General features: G+C 61.7%; 1 protein-coding gene and 2 long non-coding RNA genes across 3 annotated transcripts; 1 reads left to right on the top strand and 2 right to left on the bottom strand.

Moving 5' to 3' along the window:
- Nucleotides 1-1,468: 1,468 nt before the first annotated feature.
- LOC138688798 (T-cell activation Rho GTPase-activating protein-like) lies at nt 1,469-4,058 on the top strand (the record flags this gene model as incomplete). Its single annotated transcript, XM_069801319.1, has 7 exons — nt 1,469-1,678; nt 1,908-2,069; nt 2,154-2,263; nt 2,415-2,955; nt 3,111-3,253; nt 3,710-3,801; nt 3,891-4,058. Coding segments are annotated over 4 exons (882 nt in total), but the record flags the coding sequence as incomplete, so codon positions are not given.
- A 4,816-nt stretch (nt 4,059-8,874) lies between these two features.
- Nucleotides 8,875-10,157, bottom strand: LOC138688824 (uncharacterized). The gene is made up of 4 exons (XR_011327627.1): nt 9,978-10,157; nt 9,680-9,822; nt 9,132-9,223; nt 8,875-9,042 (listed from the first exon to the last, which is right to left on the bottom strand). It is a non-coding gene; the product is annotated as an uncharacterized lncRNA (long non-coding RNA).
- A 10,795-nt stretch (nt 10,158-20,952) lies between these two features.
- LOC138688825 (uncharacterized) lies at nt 20,953-22,235 on the bottom strand. Its single transcript, XR_011327628.1, has 4 exons — nt 22,056-22,235; nt 21,758-21,900; nt 21,210-21,301; nt 20,953-21,120 (listed from the first exon to the last, which is right to left on the bottom strand). It is a non-coding gene; the product is annotated as an uncharacterized lncRNA (long non-coding RNA).
- Between the last annotated feature and the right edge of the window lie 328 nt (nt 22,236-22,563).

Here is a 22,563-nt window from a genome sequence, read left to right on the forward strand (position 1 = left end):
GCAGGTCCCGCCTCCCCTTTGGGTCCCCAGAAGGGGAGGGCGAAAGCAGCTGCTCCGGCAGGGCACGGGGAGCCAGGGCTCGGGCAGCGCCTCTGTCCTGCCCCACGGGGCTTCGTCCCGCTCCGGCGTCCTTCCCCACGGGGCTTCGTCCCGCTCCGGCGTCCTTCCCCACGGGGCAGGGCTGCGCAGGCGCCCGCCTCTGCCCGCGGGCTGGGGGGCAGCGGGGCCTGACGCTGGTTCTCCTCTCTTTCGGCAGCTCCCGGGCGCTGAAGGAGCTGTGGGTGGGCACGCTGCTGGGGTAAGCCGCGGGGATGCTGCAGGTGCAGCCGGACGGGGGAACACAGCTCCCCAGCTGGGGAGAGGTGCCCCCGCGGCTGCCGGCAGCTCTCGCTCGGGCAGAGCTGCCGCACAAGGGAGAAGAGGCGGCTCGGGGCTCAGCCAGCTCTCTCCCTGTCCCTTCCCGGCGCACAGGACACCAGAAGGAGCCAAGAGAGCCCGGGTGACGCCTGTGCCGTCAATCAGGCTCCTGGAGAAGGAGCTGGGCCGCCGCCACGCCGTGAGTGCCCGCCCGGTCTGGGCTCTGCCCCCGAGCCCTGGTCCTCCAGCCGAGCGAGCGGCAGAGGCATCGCTGCTCACCTGCCTCCGCTCCTTCTCTCTTGCCCAGTGGAGGACGTTCAGCGCCGGGAGCCTGGAGAGGCTGATGGAGGGCCAGGCCGAGGTGAGAAGGGCTGCCTTTCGCCCGCCTCTGGCTGTGCCGGCACGTGCGGCCAGTGGGGTGAGGGATGGCGGGAAGGGTGGTGCCGCTCGGGGAGCGGAGAGGGTCGGGGAGCCGCCGGGAATGCCGGCACATCCTCGCCGGCGGTGCTGGGGGGAAACCTGCCCCGCGGGGCAGAGAGCCCGGGAGGGCAGAGGGTCCCGGCTCTGCCGCGCTCAGGCTGCCGGTGCCGGCTGGCAGCTCGCCGGCGGCCCTTTGCGCTGCGGGGCTGCTCTCTGAGCGCAGCCTGGTTCTTGCAGGCTGGTCCCAAGCAAGGGCCTCCGGCGGTCCCGCCGAGCAGCGGAGGGGGACTTTGCCACGCACCGGGTGAGTTTCGGGGAGAGCGGTAAGCTCCTGCAAGCGCTGGAGCTGTGCTCACTTGTCCCTCGAGTGTCGCCATGCAGGTTGGGCAGCCCGAGGCAGGACGTCACCTCCAGGAGGAAGGACACCCGCTGGGCAGCGGCCGCTGGACGTGGTTCTGCGGGGACACGGAGCCTCTGCTGCTGCCCACGGCTTGGAGGAGGACAGGGCGAGGGCCGGGCCAGGCTCTCCTCTCCTGGTGGCGTGCCGGCTCTCAGGAGCCTCCCAGCTGGAGCTGCTGAGCCGGAGCTCAGCGTTCCAGCTGCTGGCTCCCTGCCCGTCCTGCTGCACCGCTCAGCACCACGCTGCGGGCAGGGCAGGCCCCGGGAGCACTGGCCTGGCGGTCTCCGTTGACGGGCTCTTGCTCTGCTTTCCTTTGCGGCAGGAGGGAGCAGCGGCAGGAGGAGGAAGAGGAGGGGGCTGCCCTGGCCCTTTGCTCAGCGGAGGACCCCGGCCGCTGCCCAGGCGCCAGGGCAGGCGGGCTCCGGCTGCAGCAGGGCGCTCTTTGGCCAGCCCCTGGCAGCCCTCTGCGGGGAGGACGGCTCCCTGCCCCGGCCCATCCAGGTAAGCCAGCCTGGCCGGGGGGTCCCCAGCCCTCCAGATGCTCCCTAGAGGCGGTGGGAGCCCTCCCTCCGGCCGCTCCACAGGGGACACGGGCGTCCCCAGGAGCTCCGGGGATGGCGGCTTGGGCTCTTCGCCCCCAGCAAGGAGCCCGCTCTGGGGCAGTGCTCTGGCCACCGCTGTCGGAAGGCAGCTCCTCAGCCAAGCAACTGTCCTCCTGCCTCTCCTGCAGGAGCTGCTGGCTGTCCTGCGCCGGGAAGGACCGTCGACGGAGGGGATATTCCGCAGAGCCGCCGGCGGGACCGAGCTTCGGGAGCTGCGGGAGGCCCTGGACCGCGACGCCGATGTTGACCTGGGAAGCCAGCCTGCGCTCCTGCTGGCCGCCGTCTTGAAGGTGAGCGCTTCTGACCTGCGGCTGGAGGAGCTCCCGGCCGGCCTGGAAACTTCAAAGGCTCACCCGGAGCCCTTGGCATTGCAGGACTTCCTCCGGAGCATCCCCGACAAGCTGCTCGTCAACAACCTCTACGAGGACTGGATGCAAGCCATGGAGAGGACCGGCAAGGAGGAGAGGCTCTCCGAGCTGAAAGCGTAAGTGCGGGCAGCAGCCCGCCTGTTGAGCAGGAGCCCTGACCGCTGGCTGAGAGCACCTGGAGCCGCTGGCTACCCCTGCCTTGGGCAAGCTTTGGGGATGGCTGTGGGCAACATCTGCTCTATTAACGTTGAGTTCCCGGTCCCTCAGGGTGGCCGAGAAGTTGCCTGCGGCCAACCTCCTGCTCCTCAAGCAGCTGCTCTCGCTGCTCCAGCACATCGGCCACAACGCAGCCACCAGCAGGATGACCGCCAGCAACCTGGCCATCTGTCTTGGGCCAAACCTGCTGAGCCCACCCGACGAGGACCTGCTCCCGCTCCAGGCCATGCTGGAGGTGACCGAGAAGGTGCGCTGTGTTGGCAAGCCGGCTGCAGCCTTGCCGGCCCATCAGAGCTTGGCTGCTCAGAGGTCCCTGGCTGCCTCCTCCCTTGAGCAAATGCCGGTGGGGTGGCTGCCCGCAAAGGCAGCCCCACAGCCACAGCCGTCTGTGCAGAGGCAAGGGTCGGGAGTGGGAAAGGCTGCTTGGTACAACTTCAGGCAGCTGGGTTGAGACCAAGGGTTTGATGTGTGCAGGTGAACACGCTGGTGCTGTTCATGATTGAAAATTGCGGCGACATCGTTGGGGAGGAGGTGGCCGGCCGCTCCCGTCCAGCAGCCGGGGAGTCGCCAGCCCCCACGGACGGAGCCACAGGTATGAGGAGGAACTGAGGGCTGTCCCAGGCTGGGGCTCGGGATACCAGAAACCTCAACGTCAAGAAGAAAAGCGGTGTAGGGCTTGGGGTGGGTTTTGCTTTAGGCGTGCCTTACTTCCAAGGCGTCACTGCTGCACATGGTTTTGCTTTCTAGACCTGCATTTGGAAAAGCAAAGTGGCCCTGCAGGCAGAGCAGACCAGGGCCACCAGGCAGAAGCCATTCTGCATGCATCCCCCTCTCTGGACGTCCTCAAAGGAGCTGGGGGAGGCACGGTGGCGGAGTCCAAAACGGCAGAGGTATGTCAGCTCCGCTCCACAAGCACCGTGACAGCGTCTCTCGGGTAGGAGGGTAGTTTCTGAGGAGGCCAAGTAGCTGCTGGGCCTCCTCCGGCCAGCCGATGGCTTGTGCGTTCGGGGTTCCTCCTCCTCCTCCTCCTCCTCCTCCCCCGCGGAATCGTACACTGTGCGGAAAACTGGAAAGGTCCTTTCTCGAATGCATTAGGCATGTGCTTAATCCAACCAAATACCGACAAGAAGACAGCGGGGAGTAGCTGTCAACTTGAGAGGGCTTTTGCTCAGATCCTACTTCATCACAGTTTCATCAAGTCTGTTTTGGGGCGGGCGGACTGTGCAAAATGTGGACGATGCAAAGCAGCATCTTCCCCGGAGAGCTAAGGTGGCAATTTGGCAAGCAGTCCCTTACTACTCCAGGCCGTCCCTTGCCACCCCTTAACTCCAACATTTCTGGTTTAGGCACCTCCAGCTTTGCCTCCAGCCACCCTCAAGAGCACAGCAGAGCCCCTGCCATGCCCGCAGCAACTGGGCAGCCTTTCAGAGGAAAGAAGGTAAAACGAGTCACTTTGGGTTAAAATCAGAACTGTGTCCGCTGGATCGTCGTGGCCTTACCTATCTAAGCACACTGTGGGATGGAAAGGTTTGCAGGCTCTCCCCGGGACAAGGAAAAGAGAGGAAACCGAAGGAGGAAACAGGCCTGGGGAGATGAAAGCTGTGCCGAAAACAAGAGGAGGAAGAGAGAAAACAGATCGGGGCATCGCAGACGGAAAAGATGCAGGAAGGTCCGGCAGGTCGAGAAGCCCAGGTGTGTACCAGGCTCTGCTGCTGCGCAGGGTCTGGCAGGAACCCCGTGGCCGCTCCCCAGGGGCTCCCCATCGAGCCCCGCTGCGTGGCACAGGGGCCCTGTGCATCTCTGCGCGCGCACAGCTCTCTAAGGGCATTCCCCGTGGGGATAAGGCGCCGGAGCCCTCCCCTCGGCAATGCCAGCCATAGCTCGCTCTCTTCTGGGCTATGAGCAATTCCTCGTCAACGGTGTTCCCCAGAGAGAGGGCAACCAAACCCTGCCTCTTCCTGCCGCTGTGCATTCAGCAGCGCTCTCTGACTCTGTCCTTGTAGGTGCCGTTTTCCTGTTACTGGCTGAACCCCTGTGAGTCCTGGGCCCGCCCCCCACCGCAGTTGATGTTCTCAATAAAACGATTTTTCTCTCTTCCGAGCGTGTCCGCCATCGGCTGTTCTGGAGCGGGCAGCTGCTGTTTGGGGATGACCCCTCGGGGAGGAGTTTGGGATCGTGCCTTGTCCCAGCATCCTTGCCGGCGGGCACGAGGGCTGAGTTCAGGTGCTTTAGGAGTGAAAGCAAGGCACAGAGTTGCACAGGAGGGTGGCGGTTGGAAGGGAGCTGTGGAGGTCGTCCAAGCCCTCTGCTCAAGCAGGCTCCCTTAGAGCAGGTTGCCCAGGACCACGTCCTGCTGCGTTTGGGCTATCTCCCTTAGAGCAGGTTGCCCAGGACCACGTCCTGCTGCGTTTGGGCTATCTCCCTTAGAGCAGGTTGCCCAGGACCACGTCCTGCTGCGTTTGGGCTATCTCCCTTAGAGCAGGTTGCCCAGGACCACGTCCTGCTGCGTTTGGGCTATCTCCCTTAGAGCAGGTTGCCCAGGACCACGTCCTGCTGCGTTTGGGCTATCTCCCTTAGAGCAGGTTGCCCAGGACCACGTCCTGCTGCGTTTGGGCTATCTCCCTTAGAGCAGGTTGCCCAGGACCACGTCCTGCTGCGTTTGGGCTATCTCGGAGGAGCAGCCCCATGAGCTCCGAGCGAGGGCAAGACGTAGGCAGACACGGTGGCCAGGAAGGGCTGAAGGTCCTTATGCAGCCACCGTCACCTGCAGCTTGCTGCTCCCCGCGGCCGTCACCCTTGCACAGCGAGTGCCGGGCAGTTTCTGCAGAATCCCCTCACTCATGGCAATGGTGTAAAGCCAACCGCCGTGCTGGGCGGTAGGAATGCGTCAGCTCGCCCCAAAAAGCTGTGGAAGCGGCGCCAACAGCAGCCGGACTGCTGAGGCTTTTGTGCGCCCCGGTGTGATACAGGGGACGCCCGCGCCCTGAGGGAGGAGGAAGGATGAGCGCTCTCCCCATCCCTCCGTAGGTAACTCTTTTGCTCACAGGTTGTGGTGGTTTAAGCCTGGCTGGTGGCTGAGCACCACACAGTCGCTCGCTCCCTGCCCCCCAGGGGGATGGCGGGGGACAATCGGGAGGGTAAAAGGGAGAAAACTCACGGGTTCAGGTAAAGGCAGTTTCATAATTAAACTAAGAATTGGAATTTTTAAAAAAAAACAAAACTAGCAATGGAAGGGAAACTAAAGCCCGTGAAAAACAAGGGATGCAAAGGAAAGCACTTGCTCTCCACCAGCTGACCGATGCCCAGCCATCCCCTGAGCAAGGGCAGCCCCTGCCAACCTCCCCCCCAGGTTTATTCTGAGCACATGTTGGGTTTGTGTGGCAAGGTTTTGGTAGCGGGGGCGTTACAGGGGTGGCTTCTGTGACAAGCTGCTGGAAGCTTCCCCTATGTCTGCCAGGGCCAACACCAGCCGGCTCTACGGCGGACCCGCTGCCAGCCAAGGCCGAGCCAATCAGTGATAATGGTAGCGCCTCTGGGATAACATATTTAAGAAGGAAAAAAAGTTGCAGGGGGCACAGACATGGCAGCCGGAGAGAGGAGCGAGAACATGTCAGAGAAACAGCCCTGCAGACCCCCAGGTCAGTGCAGAAGGAGGGGAGAAGATGCTCCAGGCGCTGGAGCAGAGATTCCCCTGCAGCCCGTGGGGAAGACCACGGTGAGGCAGGCTGTCCGCCTGCAGCCCAGGGAGGTCCACGGTGGAGCAGATATCCACCTGCAGCCCAGGGAGGACCCCACGCCGGAGCAGGTGGCTTCCCGCAGGAGGCTGTGACCCCGTGGGAAGCCCACGCTGGAGCAGGCTCCTGGCAGGACCTGCGAATCTGTGGAGAGAGGAGCCCACGTTGGAGCAGTTTTTCTGGCAGGACTTGTGACCCCTTGGAGGACTCACGCTGGAGCAGCGTGCTCCTGAAGGACTGCACGCTGTGGAAGGGACCCACGCTGGAGCAGTTCGTGAAGAACTGCAGCCCGTGGGAAGGAGCCACGCCGGAGAAGTTCATGGAGGACTGTCTCCCGTGGGAGGGACCCCACACTGGAGCAGGGGAAGAGTGTGAGGAGTCCTGACCCTGAGGAGGATGAAGCGGCAGAAAATAACGTGTGATGAACTGACTGTAAACCCCATTGCCCGACCCCTGCGCCGCTGGGAGGGTTGGTAGAGAATCTGGGAGTGAAGCTGTGCGCGGGAAGAAGGGAGGGGTGGAGGGAAGGTGTTCTGAGATTTGGTTTTATTTCTCATTACCCTACTCTGGGCGATTTGTAATAAATTGAGTTAATTTTCCCCAAGCTGAGTCTGTTTTGCCCGTGACGGTAATTGGTGAGTGATCTCTCCTGTCCTTATCTCGACCCACAAGCCCTTTGTTATATTTTCTCTCCCCTCTCCAGCAGAGACGGAGTGATAGAACGGCTTTGGTGGGCACCTGGCATCCAGCCAGGGTCAACCCACCACACCTTGACTGGGGCTAGGGAATAAATATGTCAGGGGACCTCCACGAGACCCCCAGCCCCTGGACTGGCGGCTGGAAGATGGGAAGGTCAAAGGACCCTGATGGGAGCCCTGCAGGGCCTCATCCGTTGGGCCAACGGGCACCTTCCCTTGCCACACAGAGCATCTCATGGCCTGGGAAAGGGATGCTCGGGAGAGTTTCTGGCAAATCTCCGGAGAAGAGCCTCTCCCCGCCCCTCTCCCGGGGGTTTCTCAGCTCTGGTGCCCTTCCCAAGGACGGCCCCACAGGCGGGTGCAGCCAGCTTTGCAGGAAAGAACAGGCAGCAGCCACAGCGGTCAGCACTGCGGGAAAGCCAAGGATAAATCCTTTTCACCCAAGCGTGATAAAGCCATAATGACCAAGCGTGCTGCTCCACGGGCAGGAGTATTCCTGCCTAAGCTCACCACACATTTCATGTCCGTGGGGCTTTCGGCAGGAGATGTACGGCTCTTCAGTGCTGGTGGTCGCTCCCCTCTTTCAGTAAAAATTGCAGATTTTCTTCCTGTTGGACCTGCCTCAATTCCACTCTCTTGGGGATTGCAAGCTGGCGCAGCACGTGTGCCAGAGACATTCCCACCGCTGGGCTGGTGTCCACAAAGCGGAGTCTGTCTTTAGCTTTAGGGCTCTCTCCCTCGAGGAGTTACCTCGGGCAGTGCCCCAACCTGAGGGGGAGTCCCCGACTGCAGACCCTCTGCTCCCAGGAGGACTGATTCCCACATGTCCACATGGGCGCACAAAACCCTCAGCATTCCGGCTTCCAAAGCTTTTTGGGGCGAGCTGACGCATTCCTACCGCCCAGCACGGCGGTTGGCTTTATACCGTTGCCATGAGTGAGGGGATTCTGCAGAAACTGCCCGGCACTCGCTGTGCAAGGGTGACGGCCGCGGGGAGCAGCAAGCTGCAGGTGACGGTGGCTGCATAAGGACCTTCAGCCCTTCCTGGCCACCGTGTCTGCCTACGTCTTGCCCTCGCTCGGAGCTCATGGGGCTGCTCCTCCGAGATAGCCCAAACGCAGCAGGACGTGGTCCTGGGCAACCTGCTCTAAGGGAGATAGCCCAAACGCAGCAGGACGTGGTCCTGGGCAACCTGCTCTAAGGGAGATAGCCCAAACGCAGCAGGACGTGGTCCTGGGCAACCTGCTCTAAGGGAGATAGCCCAAACGCAGCAGGACGTGGTCCTGGGCAACCTGCTCTAAGGGAGATAGCCCAAACGCAGCAGGACGTGGTCCTGGGCAACCTGCTCTAAGGGAGATAGCCCAAACGCAGCAGGACGTGGTCCTGGGCAACCTGCTCTAAGGGAGATAGCCCAAACGCAGCAGGACGTGGTCCTGGGCAACCTGCTCTAAGGGAGCCTGCTTGAGCAGAGGGCTTGGACGACCTCCACAGCTCCCTTCCAACCGCCACCCTCCTGTGCAACTCTGTGCCTTGCTTTCACTCCTAAAGCACCTGAACTCAGCACTCGTGCCCGCCGGCAAGGATGCTGGGACAAGGCACGATCCCAAACTCCTCCCCGAGGGGTCATCCCCAAACAGCAGCTGCCCGCTCCAGAACAGCCGATGGCGGACACGCTCGGAAGAGAGAAAAATCGTTTTATTGAGAACATCAACTGCGGTGGGGGGCGGGCCCAGGACTCACAGGGGTTCAGCCAGTAACAGGAAAACGGCACCTACAAGGACAGAGTCAGAGAGCGCTGCTGAATGCACAGCGGCAGGAAGAGGCAGGGTTTGGTTGCCCTCTCTTTGGGGAACACCGTTGACGAGGAATTGCTCATAGCCCAGAAGAGAGCGAGCTATGGCTGGCATTGCCGAGGGGAGGGCTCCGGCGCCTTATCCCCACGGGGAATGCCCTTAGAGAGCTGTGCGCGCGCAGAGATGCACAGGGCCCCTGTGCCACGCAGCGGGGCTCGATGGGGAGCCCCTGGGGAGCGGCCACGGGGTTCCTGCCAGACCCTGCGCAGCAGCAGAGCCTGGTACACACCTGGGCTTCTCGACCTGCCGGACCTTCCTGCATCTTTTCCGTCTGCGATGCCCCGATCTGTTTTCTCTCTTCCTCCTCTTGTTTTCGGCACAGCTTTCATCTCCCCAGGCCTGTTTCCTCCTTCGGTTTCCTCTCTTTTCCTTGTCCCGGGGAGAGCCTGCAAACCTTTCCATCCCACAGTGTGCTTAGATAGGTAAGGCCACGACGATCCAGCGGACACAGTTCTGATTTTAACCCAAAGTGACTCGTTTTACCTTCTTTCCTCTGAAAGGCTGCCCAGTTGCTGCGGGCATGGCAGGGGCTCTGCTGTGCTCTTGAGGGTGGCTGGAGGCAAAGCTGGAGGTGCCTAAACCAGAAATGTTGGAGTTAAGGGGTGGCAAGGGACGGCCTGGAGTAGTAAGGGACTGCTTGCCAAATTGCCACCTTAGCTCTCCGGGGAAGATGCTGCTTTGCATCGTCCACATTTTGCACAGTCCGCCCGCCCCAAAACAGACTTGATGAAACTGTGATGAAGTAGGATCTGAGCAAAAGCCCTCTCAAGTTGACAGCTACTCCCCGCTGTCTTCTTGTCGGTATTTGGTTGGATTAAGCACATGCCTAATGCATTCGAGAAAGGACCTTTCCAGTTTTCCGCACAGTGTACGATTCCGCGGGGGAGGAGGAGGAGGAGGAGGAGGAGGAACCCCGAACGCACAAGCCATCGGCTGGCCGGAGGAGGCCCAGCAGCTACTTGGCCTCCTCAGAAACTACCCTCCTACCCGAGAGACGCTGTCACGGTGCTTGTGGAGCGGAGCTGACATACCTCTGCCGTTTTGGACTCCGCCACCGTGCCTCCCCCAGCTCCTTTGAGGACGTCCAGAGAGGGGGATGCATGCAGAATGGCTTCTGCCTGGTGGCCCTGGTCTGCTCTGCCTGCAGGGCCACTTTGCTTTTCCAAATGCAGGTCTAGAAAGCAAAACCATGTGCAGCAGTGACGCCTTGGAAGTAAGGCACGCCTAAAGCAAAACCCACCCCAAGCCCTACACCGCTTTTCTTCTTGACGTTGAGGTTTCTGGTATCCCGAGCCCCAGCCTGGGACAGCCCTCAGTTCCTCCTCATACCTGTGGCTCCGTCCGTGGGGGCTGGCGACTCCCCGGCTGCTGGACGGGAGCGGCCGGCCACCTCCTCCCCAACGATGTCGCCGCAATTTTCAATCATGAACAGCACCAGCGTGTTCACCTGCACACATCAAACCCTTGGTCTCAACCCAGCTGCCTGAAGTTGTACCAAGCAGCCTTTCCCACTCCCGACCCTTGCCTCTGCACAGACGGCTGTGGCTGTGGGGCTGCCTTTGCGGGCAGCCACCCCACCGGCATTTGCTCAAGGGAGGAGGCAGCCAGGGACCTCTGAGCAGCCAAGCTCTGATGGGCCGGCAAGGCTGCAGCCGGCTTGCCAACACAGCGCACCTTCTCGGTCACCTCCAGCATGGCCTGGAGCGGGAGCAGGTCCTCGTCGGGTGGGCTCAGCAGGTTTGGCCCAAGACAGATGGCCAGGTTGCTGGCGGTCATCCTGCTGGTGGCTGCGTTGTGGCCGATGTGCTGGAGCAGCGAGAGCAGCTGCTTGAGGAGCAGGAGGTTGGCCGCAGGCAACTTCTCGGCCACCCTGAGGGACCGGGAACTCAACGTTAATAGAGCAGATGTTGCCCACAGCCATCCCCAAAGCTTGCCCAAGGCAGGGGTAGCCAGCGGCTCCAGGTGCTCTCAGCCAGCGGTCAGGGCTCCTGCTCAACAGGCGGGCTGCTGCCCGCACTTACGCTTTCAGCTCGGAGAGCCTCTCCTCCTTGCCGGTCCTCTCCATGGCTTGCATCCAGTCCTCGTAGAGGTTGTTGACGAGCAGCTTGTCGGGGATGCTCCGGAGGAAGTCCTGCAATGCCAAGGGCTCCGGGTGAGCCTTTGAAGTTTCCAGGCCGGCCGGGAGCTCCTCCAGCCGCAGGTCAGAAGCGCTCACCTTCAAGACGGCGGCCAGCAGGAGCGCAGGCTGGCTTCCCAGGTCAACATCGGCGTCGCGGTCCAGGGCCTCCCGCAGCTCCCGAAGCTCGGTCCCGCCGGCGGCTCTGCGGAATATCCCCTCCGTCGACGGTCCTTCCCGGCGCAGGACAGCCAGCAGCTCCTGCAGGAGAGGCAGGAGGACAGTTGCTTGGCTGAGGAGCTGCCTTCCGACAGCGGTGGCCAGAGCACTGCCCCAGAGCGGGCTCCTTGCTGGGGGCGAAGAGCCCAAGCCGCCATCCCCGGAGCTCCTGGGGACGCCCGTGTCCCCTGTGGAGCGGCCGGAGGGAGGGCTCCCACCGCCTCTAGGGAGCATCTGGAGGGCTGGGGACCCCCCGGCCAGGCTGGCTTACCTGGATGGGCCGGGGCAGGGAGCCGTCCTCCCCGCAGAGGGCTGCCAGGGGCTGGCCAAAGAGCGCCCTGCTGCAGCCGGAGCCCGCCTGCCCTGGCGCCTGGGCAGCGGCCGGGGTCCTCCGCTGAGCAAAGGGCCAGGGCAGCCCCCTCCTCTTCCTCCTCCTGCCGCTGCTCCCTCCTGCCGCAAAGGAAAGCAGAGCAAGAGCCCGTCAACGGAGACCGCCAGGCCAGTGCTCCCGGGGCCTGCCCTGCCCGCAGCGTGGTGCTGAGCGGTGCAGCAGGACGGGCAGGGAGCCAGCAGCTGGAACGCTGAGCTCCGGCTCAGCAGCTCCAGCTGGGAGGCTCCTGAGAGCCGGCACGCCACCAGGAGAGGAGAGCCTGGCCCGGCCCTCGCCCTGTCCTCCTCCAAGCCGTGGGCAGCAGCAGAGGCTCCGTGTCCCCGCAGAACCACGTCCAGCGGCCGCTGCCCAGCGGGTGTCCTTCCTCCTGGAGGTGACGTCCTGCCTCGGGCTGCCCAACCTGCATGGCGACACTCGAGGGACAAGTGAGCACAGCTCCAGCGCTTGCAGGAGCTTACCGCTCTCCCCGAAACTCACCCGGTGCGTGGCAAAGTCCCCCTCCGCTGCTCGGCGGGACCGCCGGAGGCCCTTGCTTGGGACCAGCCTGCAAGAACCAGGCTGCGCTCAGAGAGCAGCCCCGCAGCGCAAAGGGCCGCCGGCGAGCTGCCAGCCGGCACCGGCAGCCTGAGCGCGGCAGAGCCGGGACCCTCTGCCCTCCCGGGCTCTCTGCCCCGCGGGGCAGGTTTCCCCCCAGCACCGCCGGCGAGGATGTGCCGGCATTCCCGGCGGCTCCCCGACCCTCTCCGCTCCCCGAGCGGCACCACCCTTCCCGCCATCCCTCACCCCACTGGCCGCACGTGCCGGCACAGCCAGAGGCGGGCGAAAGGCAGCCCTTCTCACCTCGGCCTGGCCCTCCATCAGCCTCTCCAGGCTCCCGGCGCTGAACGTCCTCCACTGGGCAAGAGAGAAGGAGCGGAGGCAGGTGAGCAGCGATGCCTCTGCCGCTCGCTCGGCTGGAGGACCAGGGCTCGGGGGCAGAGCCCAGACCGGGCGGGCACTCACGGCGTGGCGGCGGCCCAGCTCCTTCTCCAGGAGCCTGATTGACGGCACAGGCGTCACCCGGGCTCTCTTGGCTCCTTCTGGTGTCCTGTGCGCCGGGAAGGGACAGGGAGAGAGCTGGCTGAGCCCCGAGCCGCCTCTTCTCCCTTGTGCGGCAGCTCTGCCCGAGCGAGAGCTGCCGGCAGCCGCGGGGGCACCTCTCCCCAGCTGGGGAGCTGTGTTCCCCCGTCCGGCTGCACCTGCAGCATCCCCGCGGCTTACCCCAGCAGCGTGCCCACCCACAGCTCCTTCAGCGCCCGGGAGCTGCCGAAAGAGAGGAGAACCAGCGTCAGGCCCCGCTGCCCCCCAGCCCGCGGGCAGAGGCGGGCGCCTGCGCAGCCCTGCCCCGTGGGGAAGGACGCCGGAGCGGGACGAAGCCCCGTGGGGAAGGACGCCGGAGCGGGACGAAGCCCCGTGGGGCAGGACAGAGGCGCTGCCCGAGCCCTGGCTCCCCGTGCCCTGCCGGAGCAGCTGCTTTCGCCCTCCCCTTCTGGGGACCCAAAGGGGAGGCGGGACCTGCCCATGCCCCCATCCCTCCCTGCCGGCGTGCTGCTTGCTCCCTGCCCAGGCTCTGCACGCAGGGCAGAGGCCGCTCTCACGATGGCGTGGGCGTGCTTGGGAACGTCTCCCGCCCGGCCGTGGCACTCACGGGAAAGTGGCAACGCAGGAGCCGCTGGGCCAGACGAGGAGGACGGAGGTCCTGTCCTCATCGCCGCCTTCCTCCTCTTCCTCGTCCCCCGCCGCCTCCTTTCCGCCGCTCAGCACCCACAGCTGGTCCAGGGCCAGGCGGAGCTGTGGGCGCACGCTGGTGCCGCGTCTGCGGAGAGCAGAGAGGAGAGGCAGGCGGTGAGCTGGAGGTGGCCTCCTGGGGGTCCCCCCGGGCAGAGCCCTGTCCCCCGCCTGCCCTTGGGACGGACGGACGGACAGCGATGGGCGCCTCCAGCACCCACCAAGGTGCCGGGGCCTGGGGCTGGTGCCGGGGCGTCCCTGCCCCGGGGCCGGGGCCGGGGCCGGGGCCGGGGCCGGGGCCAGGGCCAGGGCCAGGGCTGGGGGAAAGGCAGCTGGGCTCTGAGGGTCTTACTGCAACTTGGCGATCACCAGTTCCTCCTGGAGGAGGAGAAGGCGTCTCTCGCTCCTCTTGCGGCCCCGGGTCAGCCGCACGTCCGTGCTCAGCACCGGCTCGGCGTCGGTGAGAGCCTCCCTGCGAAGCAGAGAGCGGCGGGCATGAGAAAGGCCGCCGCCGCCGCCGCTGCCGCGGGTCCCGGCCGTGCCCCCCAGGCACAGGGAGAGCCCACCTGGAGCCGCAGCAGCAGTTGGCCTGGCCCATCCTGCCCGGGAGAGGAGGACCCTCGCCGTGGACCGAGGACGCGGGCCAGTCGGCGACAGCGGGGATGGGAGGCGAGGTGCCGGTGCCGGCGAGGTGCCGCTCGGCCAGATCCTGCCTCCTCCCAGCGCTCCTGCGTGCCAGCACAGCTCCGTGCTGCTGTCTCTGGCGGCCGTGGGCTCCAACTGACAACATTCCGAGCCCAACGACCAACATTCTGAGCCCAACGGAAAGTGGGAGGGGCACTGGGGCGAGAGTTCTCTCCAGTATGGCCGTCTCTGCCTGGCACTGGGGAGCCCCGGGCGGGCTGGACGGACCCAGCAGAGGGGAAGGACCCTCTCCCTCCACCTCTTGCCAACGCTTTGCCTACTGCAGCCCAGGAGGCAGTGAGCCGCCTTTGCCCCAGGGGCACTTTTCTGGCTCGAAATCGGTCCACTTGGCGTCCACCATCACCCCAGGTGTCTGCACAGCTGCTTTCCAGCTGGGTGTCCCCCAGCGTTTACTGGCGCAAGGGCTTCTTCGTCCCCAGGTCTCCAGGACTTTGCTCTTCCCCTTGGGGAACTACAGGAGGTTCCCGTCAGCCCCTTTCTCCAGCCGGTCAAGATCCCCCTGGCTGACAGCAGGACCCTCCGGCGCATGAGCCTCTCCTCCCGGTTCTGTGCCACCTGCAAGCTGCCGGAGGGTCCGCTCTGCCCCGTCTCCCAGATCCCAGTGAATGTGAGCAGGTCCCCCATAGCGCAGCCCAGGGGGTGCCTGGGACATCCCTTGTCACAGCAGGCTCAGAAATTTAGGGGGAAAACCCACGTTGGGTTTTTGTATTATTTACACAGTGCTTCCCCTTTGTTGTTCCTGCAAGCTAATAAAAGGTGTTCAAAATAGGTCTCATTTCTCATTGGAATGTCACGGCTCTTCACAGTGCTGATGTCACGTGTAACTCAGGTTGTACTCTCGCACAGAGCGTTAGGTAGTATGTAGCCTAGATTATTAGAGAGAAGATCGCAGATTACTGCATTAGTCGTGCAAACACCAACGACAGGAGGTTGCATCTAGCTCTTGAGCCAAAGGGTAAAAATCCAAGGTGTCCGTTGAACTCAGTGGGCTATTGATCAGCAGATTGAGCTCACCATGTTCAGAAAAGAAAAGGTACGCGAGAAAGGCGTCTTCTACCTTGACTGGTACAATGCGTGTTTTTGTAGGTATGAAGATAAATTATCCGTCCCCCTCCCGCCACCCCCTTCCAAAAAAGAAAGGACTAGAGAAAAAAGATTCAACTTGTAGAGCAATGGGGCTTGTAACAGCCAAGTAAATTCCCCTAGGTCATTCCCATTCAATGAGCCACTTTGCCTGACATTCTGCCTCTACTTGGTACCAGCAGAAGACTCTACCTGTGCCATGCTGTCCTGATTTCAGCTGGGATAGAGTTAATTGTCTTCCTAGTAGCTGGTACAGTGCTACGTTTTAAGTTCAGTATGCAAAGAATGTTGATAACACTGATGTTTTCAGTTGTTGCTTAGTAGTGTTTAGTCTAAAGTCAAGGATTTTTCAGCTTCTCATGCCCAGCCAGTGAGAAAGCTGGAGGGGCACAAGGAGTTGGCACAGGACAGCGCCAGGGCAGCTGACCCAAAGTGGCCAACGGGGTATTCCATACCGTGTGACGTCCCATCTAGTGTAGGAACTGGGGGGAGTGGGGGCTGGGGATCGCCGCTGGGGGACTAACTGGGTGTCGATCGGCGGGTGGTGAGCATTTGCACCGCGCATCATTTGTACATTCCAGTCCTTTTATTATTGCTGTTGTCATTGCATTAGTGTTATCATTATCATTATTAGTTTCTTCTTTTCTGTTCCATTAAACCGTTCTTATCTCAACCCACGAGCTTTACTTCTTTTCCCGATTTTCTCTCCCATCCCACTGGGGGGGTGGGCGGGGAGTGAGCGGCTGCGTGGTGCTTAGTTGCTGGCTGGGGTTAAACGACGACAGGGGTCTGCTCTGAACCTCGTGACTCAACAGGAGGGATCTCCTTATTCCCTGCACTGATGTATATGGTTACACAGTTTACAGAAGTAGTCTGATGCTAATTCCTGTTGCGAGAAACCCTGCCACCTACTACCACGCCTCCCCAGTTCCATTTGCTTCTGTCATAAATAAAATCTTTAACTGATCGTTTGGTGTCGTTTCACCTCAACTTAGCTGGAGGGAATTTTGAATTAAACAGGACTCCCTGGTCTGTCCAGTCTGGGTCGTGACAGTTGGTTTTGATTTTTTTTTTTTTAATTTATGATTTTTAATTTAATTATGGCACTGCCTTTACCTGAACCCGTGAGGGATGGTGCTGCGCAGGGTCTGGCAGGAACCCCGTGGCCGCTCCCCAGGGGCTCCCCATCGAGCCCCGCTGCGTGGCACAGGGGCCCTGTGCATCTCTGCGCGCGCACAGCTCTCTAAGGGCATTCCCCGTGGGGATAAGGCGCCGGAGCCCTCCCCTCGGCAATGCCAGCCATAGCTCGCTCTCTTCTGGGCTATGAGCAATTCCTCGTCAACGGTGTTCCCCAAAGAGAGGGCAACCAAACCCTGCCTCTTCCTGCCGCTGTGCATTCAGCAGCGCTCTCTGACTCTGTCCTTGTAGGTGCCGTTTTCCTGTTACTGGCTGAACCCCTGTGAGTCCTGGGCCCGCCCCCCACCGCAGTTGATGTTCTCAATAAAACGATTTTTCTCTCTTCCGAGCGTGTCCGCCATCGGCTGTTCTGGAGCGGGCAGCTGCTGTTTGGGGATGACCCCTCGGGGAGGAGTTTGGGATCGTGCCTTGTCCCAGCATCCTTGCCGGCGGGCACGAGGGCTGAGTTCAGGTGCTTTAGGAGTGAAAGCAAGGCACAGAGTTGCACAGGAGGGTGGCGGTTGGAAGGGAGCTGTGGAGGTCGTCCAAGCCCTCTGCTCAAGCAGGCTCCCTTAGAGCAGGTTGCCCAGGACCACGTCCTGCTGCGTTTGGGCTATCTCCCTTAGAGCAGGTTGCCCAGGACCACGTCCTGCTGCGTTTGGGCTATCTCCCTTAGAGCAGGTTGCCCAGGACCACGTCCTGCTGCGTTTGGGCTATCTCGGAGGAGCAGCCCCATGAGCTCCGAGCGAGGGCAAGACGTAGAGCAGGTTGCCCAGGACCACGTCCTGCTGCGTTTGGGCTATCTCCCTTAGAGCAGGTTGCCCAGGACCACGTCCTGCTGCGTTTGGGCTATCTCCCTTAGAGCAGGTTGCCCAGGACCACGTCCTGCTGCGTTTGGGCTATCTCCCTTAGAGCAGGTTGCCCAGGACCACGTCCTGCTGCGTTTGGGCTATCTCGGAGGAGCAGCCCCATGAGCTCCGAGCGAGGGCAAGACGTAGGCAGACACGGTGGCCAGGAAGGGCTGAAGGTCCTTATGCAGCCACCGTCACCTGCAGCTTGCTGCTCCCCGCGGCCGTCACCCTTGCACAGCGAGTGCCGGGCAGTTTCTGCAGAATCCCCTCACTCATGGCAATGGTATAAAGCCAACCGCCGTGCTGGGCGGTAGGAATGCGTCAGCTCGCCCCAAAAAGCTGTGGAAGCGGCGCCAACAGCAGCCGGACTGCTGAGGCTTTTGTGCGCCCCGGTGTGATACAGGGGACGCCCGCGCCCTGAGGGAGGAGGAAGGATGAGCGCTCTCCCCATCCCTCCGTAGGTAACTCTTTTGCTCACAGGTTGTGGTGGTTTAAGCCTGGCTGGTGGCTGAGCACCACACAGTCGCTCGCTCCCTGCCCCCCAGGGGGATGGCGGGGGACAATCGGGAGGGTAAAAGGGAGAAAACTCACGGGTTCAGGTAAAGGCAGTTTCATAATTAAACTAAGAATTGGAATTTTTTTAAAAAAAAAACCCTAGAAATGGAAGGGAAACTAAAGCCCGTGAAAAACAAGGGATGCAAAGGAAAGTGCTTGCTCTCCACCAGCTGACCGATGCCCAGCCATCCCCTGAGCAAGGGCAGCCCCTGCCAACCTCCCCCCCAGGTTTATTCTGAGCACATGTTGGGTTTGTGTGGCAAGGTTTTGGTAGCGGGGGCGTTACAGGGGTGGCTTCTGTGACAAGCTGCTGGAAGCTTCCCCTATGTCTGCCAGGGCCAACACCAGCCGGCTCTACGGCGGACCCGCTGCCAGCCAAGGCCGAGCCAATCAGTGATAATGGTAGCGCCTCTGGGATAACATATTTAAGAAGGAAAAAAAGTTGCAGGGGGCACAGACATGGCAGCCGGAGAGAGGAGCGAGAACATGTCAGAGAAACAGCCCTGCAGACCCCCAGGTCAGTGCAGAAGGAGGGGAGAAGATGCTCCAGGCGCTGGAGCAGAGATTCCCCTGCAGCCCGTGGGGAAGACCACGGTGAGGCAGGCTGTCCGCCTGCAGCCCAGGGAGGTCCACGGTGGAGCAGATATCCACCTGCAGCCCAGGGAGGACCCCACGCCGGAGCAGGTGGCTTCCCGCAGGAGGCTGTGACCCCGTGGGAAGCCCACGCTGGAGCAGGCTCCTGGCAGGACCTGCGAATCTGTGGAGAGAGGAGCCCACGTTGGAGCAGTTTTTCTGGCAGGACTTGTGACCCCTTGGAGGACTCACGCTGGAGCAGCGTGCTCCTGAAGGACTGCACGCTGTGGAAGGGACCCACGCTGGAGCAGTTCGTGAAGAACTGCAGCCCGTGGGAAGGAGCCACGCCGGAGAAGTTCATGGAGGACTGTCTCCCGTGGGAGGGACCCCACACTGGAGCAGGGGAAGAGTGTGAGGAGTCCTGACCCTGAGGAGGATGAAGCGGCAGAAAATAACGTGTGATGAACTGACTGTAAACCCCATTGCCCGACCCCTGCGCCGCTGGGAGGGTTGGTAGAGAATCTGGGAGTGAAGCTGTGCGCGGGAAGAAGGGAGGGGTGGAGGGAAGGTGTTCTGAGATTTGGTTTTATTTCTCATTACCCTACTCTGGGCGATTTGTAATAAATTGAGTTAATTTTCCCCAAGCTGAGTCTGTTTTGCCCGTGACGGTAATTGGTGAGTGATCTCTCCTGTCCTTATCTCGACCCACAAGCCCTTTGTTATATTTTCTCTCCCCTCTCCAGCAGAGACGGAGTGATAGAACGGCTTTGGTGGGCACCTGGCATCCAGCCAGGGTCAACCCACCACACCTTGACTGGGGCTAGGGAATAAATATGTCAGGGGACCTCCACGAGACCCCCAGCCCCTGGACTGGCGGCTGGAAGATGGGAAGGTCAAAGGACCCTGATGGGAGCCCTGCAGGGCCTCATCCGTTGGGCCAACGGGCACCTTCCCTTGCCACACAGAGCATCTCATGGCCTGGGAAAGGGATGCTCGGGAGAGTTTCTGGCAAATCTCCGGAGAAGAGCCTCTCCCCGCCCCTCTCCCAGGGGGTTTCTCAGCTCTGGTGCCCTTCCCAAGGACGGCCCCACAGGCGGGTGCAGCCAGCTTTGCAGGAAAGAACAGGCAGCAGCCACAGCGGTCAGCACTGCGGGAAAGCCAAGGATAAATCCTTTTCACCCAAGTGTGATAAAGCCATAATGACCAAGCGTGCTGCTCCACGGGCAGGAGTATTCCTGCCTAAGCTCACCACACATTTCATGTCCGTGGGGCTTTCGGCAGGAGATGTACGGCTCTTCAGTGCTGGTGGTCGCTCCCCTCTTTCAGTAAAAATTGCAGATTTTCTTCCTGTTGGACCTGCCTCAATTCCACTCTCTTGGGGATTGCAAGCTGGCGCAGCACGTGTGCCAGAGACATTCCCACCGCTGGGCTGGTGTCCACAAAGCGGAGTCTGTCTTTAGCTTTAGGGCTCTCTCCCTCGAGGAGTTACCTCGGGCAGTGCCCCAACCTGAGGGGGAGTCCCCGACTGCAGACCCTCTGCTCCCAGGAGGACTGATTCCCACATGTCCACATGGGCGCACAAAACCCTCAGCATTCCGGCTTCCAAAGCTTTTTGGGGCGAGCTGACGCATTCCTACCGCCCAGCACGGCGGTTGGCTTTATACCATTGCCATGAGTGAGGGGATTCTGCAGAAACTGCCCGGCACTCGCTGTGCAAGGGTGACGGCCGCGGGGAGCAGCAAGCTGCAGGTGACGGTGGCTGCATAAGGACCTTCAGCCCTTCCTGGCCACCGTGTCTGCCTACGTCTTGCCCTCGCTCGGAGCTCATGGGGCTGCTCCTCCGAGATAGCCCAAACGCAGCAGGACGTGGTCCTGGGCAACCTGCTCTAAGGGAGATAGCCCAAATGCAGCAGGACGTGGTCCTGGGCAACCTGCTCTAAGGGAGATAGCCCAAACGCAGCAGGACGTGGTCCTGGGCAACCTGCTCTAAGGGAGATAGCCCAAACGCAGCAGGACGTGGTCCTGGGCAACCTGCTCTAAGGGAGATAGCCCAAACGCAGCAGGACGTGGTCCTGGGCAACCTGCTCTAAGGGAGATAGCCCAAACGCAGCAGGACGTGGTCCTGGGCAACCTGCTCTAAGGGAGATAGCCCAAACGCAGCAGGACGTGGTCCTGGGCAACCTGCTCTAAGGGAGATAGCCCAAACGCAGCAGGACGTGGTCCTGGGCAACCTGCTCTAAGGGAGCCTGCTTGAGCAGAGGGCTTGGACGACCTCCACAGCTCCCTTCCAACCGCCACCCTCCTGTGCAACTCTGTGCCTTGCTTTCACTCCTAAAGCACCTGAACTCAGCCCTCGTGCCCGCCGGCAAGGATGCTGGGACAAGGCACGATCCCAAACTCCTCCCCGAGGGGTCATCCCCAAACAGCAGCTGCCCGCTCCAGAACAGCCGATGGCGGACACGCTCGGAAGAGAGAAAAATCGTTTTATTGAGAACATCAACTGCGGTGGGGGGCGGGCCCAGGACTCACAGGGGTTCAGCCAGTAACAGGAAAACGGCACCTACAAGGACAGAGTCAGAGAGCGCTGCTGAATGCACAGCGGCAGGAAGAGGCAGGGTTTGGTTGCCCTCTCTCTGGGGAACACCGTTGACGAGGAATTGCTCATAGCCCAGAAGAGAGCGAGCTATGGCTGGCATTGCCGAGGGGAGGGCTCCGGCGCCTTATCCCCACGGGGAATGCCCTTAGAGAGCTGTGCGCGCGCAGAGATGCACAGGGCCCCTGTGCCACGCAGCGGGGCTCGATGGGGAGCCCCTGGGGAGCGGCCACGGGGTTCCTGCCAGACCCTGCGCAGCAGCAGAGCCTGGTACACACCTGGGCTTCTCGACCTGCCGGACCTTCCTGCATCTTTTCCGTCTGCGATGCCCCGATCTGTTTTCTCTCTTCCTCCTCTTGTTTTCGGCACAGCTTTCATCTCCCCAGGCCTGTTTCCTCCTTCGGTTTCCTCTCTTTTCCTTGTCCCGGGGAGAGCCTGCAAACCTTTCCATCCCACAGTGTGCTTAGATAGGTAAGGCCACGACGATCCAGCGGACACAGTTCTGATTTTAACCCAAAGTGACTCGTTTTACCTTCTTTCCTCTGAAAGGCTGCCCAGTTGCTGCGGGCATGGCAGGGGCTCTGCTGTGCTCTTGAGGGTGGCTGGAGGCAAAGCTGGAGGTGCCTAAACCAGAAATGTTGGAGTTAAGGGGTGGCAAGGGACGGCCTGGAGTAGTAAGGGACTGCTTGCCAAATTGCCACCTTAGCTCTCCGGGGAAGATGCTGCTTTGCATCGTCCACATTTTGCACAGTCCGCCCGCCCCAAAACAGACTTGATGAAACTGTGATGAAGTAGGATCTGAGCAAAAGCCCTCTCAAGTTGACAGCTACTCCCCGCTGTCTTCTTGTCGGTATTTGGTTGGATTAAGCACATGCCTAATGCATTCGAGAAAGGACCTTTCCAGTTTTCCGCACAGTGTACGATTCCGCGGGGGAGGAGGAGGAGGAGGAGGAGGAGGAACCCCGAACGCACAAGCCATCGGCTGGCCGGAGGAGGCCCAGCAGCTACTTGGCCTCCTCAGAAACTACCCTCCTACCCGAGAGACGCTGTCACGGTGCTTGTGGAGCGGAGCTGACATACCTCTGCCGTTTTGGACTCCGCCACCGTGCCTCCCCCAGCTCCTTTGAGGACGTCCAGAGAGGGGGATGCATGCAGAATGGCTTCTGCCTGGTGGCCCTGGTCTGCTCTGCCTGCAGGGCCACTTTGCTTTTCCAAATGCAGGTCTAGAAAGCAAAACCATGTGCAGCAGTGACGCCTTGGAAGTAAGGCACGCCTAAAGCAAAACCCACCCCAAGCCCTACACCGCTTTTCTTCTTGACGTTGAGGTTTCTGGTATCCCGAGCCCCAGCCTGGGACAGCCCTCAGTTCCTCCTCATACCTGTGGCTCCGTCCGTGGGGGCTGGCGACTCCCCGGCTGCTGGACGGGAGCGGCCGGCCACCTCCTCCCCAACGATGTCGCCGCAATTTTCAATCATGAACAGCACCAGCGTGTTCACCTGCACACATCAAACCCTTGGTCTCAACCCAGCTGCCTGAAGTTGTACCAAGCAGCCTTTCCCACTCCCGACCCTTGCCTCTGCACAGACGGCTGTGGCTGTGGGGCTGCCTTTGCGGGCAGCCACCCCACCGGCATTTGCTCAAGGGAGGAGGCAGCCAGGGACCTCTGAGCAGCCAAGCTCTGATGGGCCGGCAAGGCTGCAGCCGGCTTGCCAACACAGCGCACCTTCTCGGTCACCTCCAGCATGGCCTGGAGCGGGAGCAGGTCCTCGTCGGGTGGGCTCAGCAGGTTTGGCCCAAGACAGATGGCCAGGTTGCTGGCGGTCATCCTGCTGGTGGCTGCGTTGTGGCCGATGTGCTGGAGCAGCGAGAGCAGCTGCTTGAGGAGC

This window comes from Haliaeetus albicilla, chromosome 13 (genome assembly GCF_947461875.1).
Source record: "Haliaeetus albicilla chromosome 13, bHalAlb1.1, whole genome shotgun sequence".
Classification (NCBI taxonomy): Eukaryota; Metazoa; Chordata; class Aves; order Accipitriformes; family Accipitridae; genus Haliaeetus; species Haliaeetus albicilla.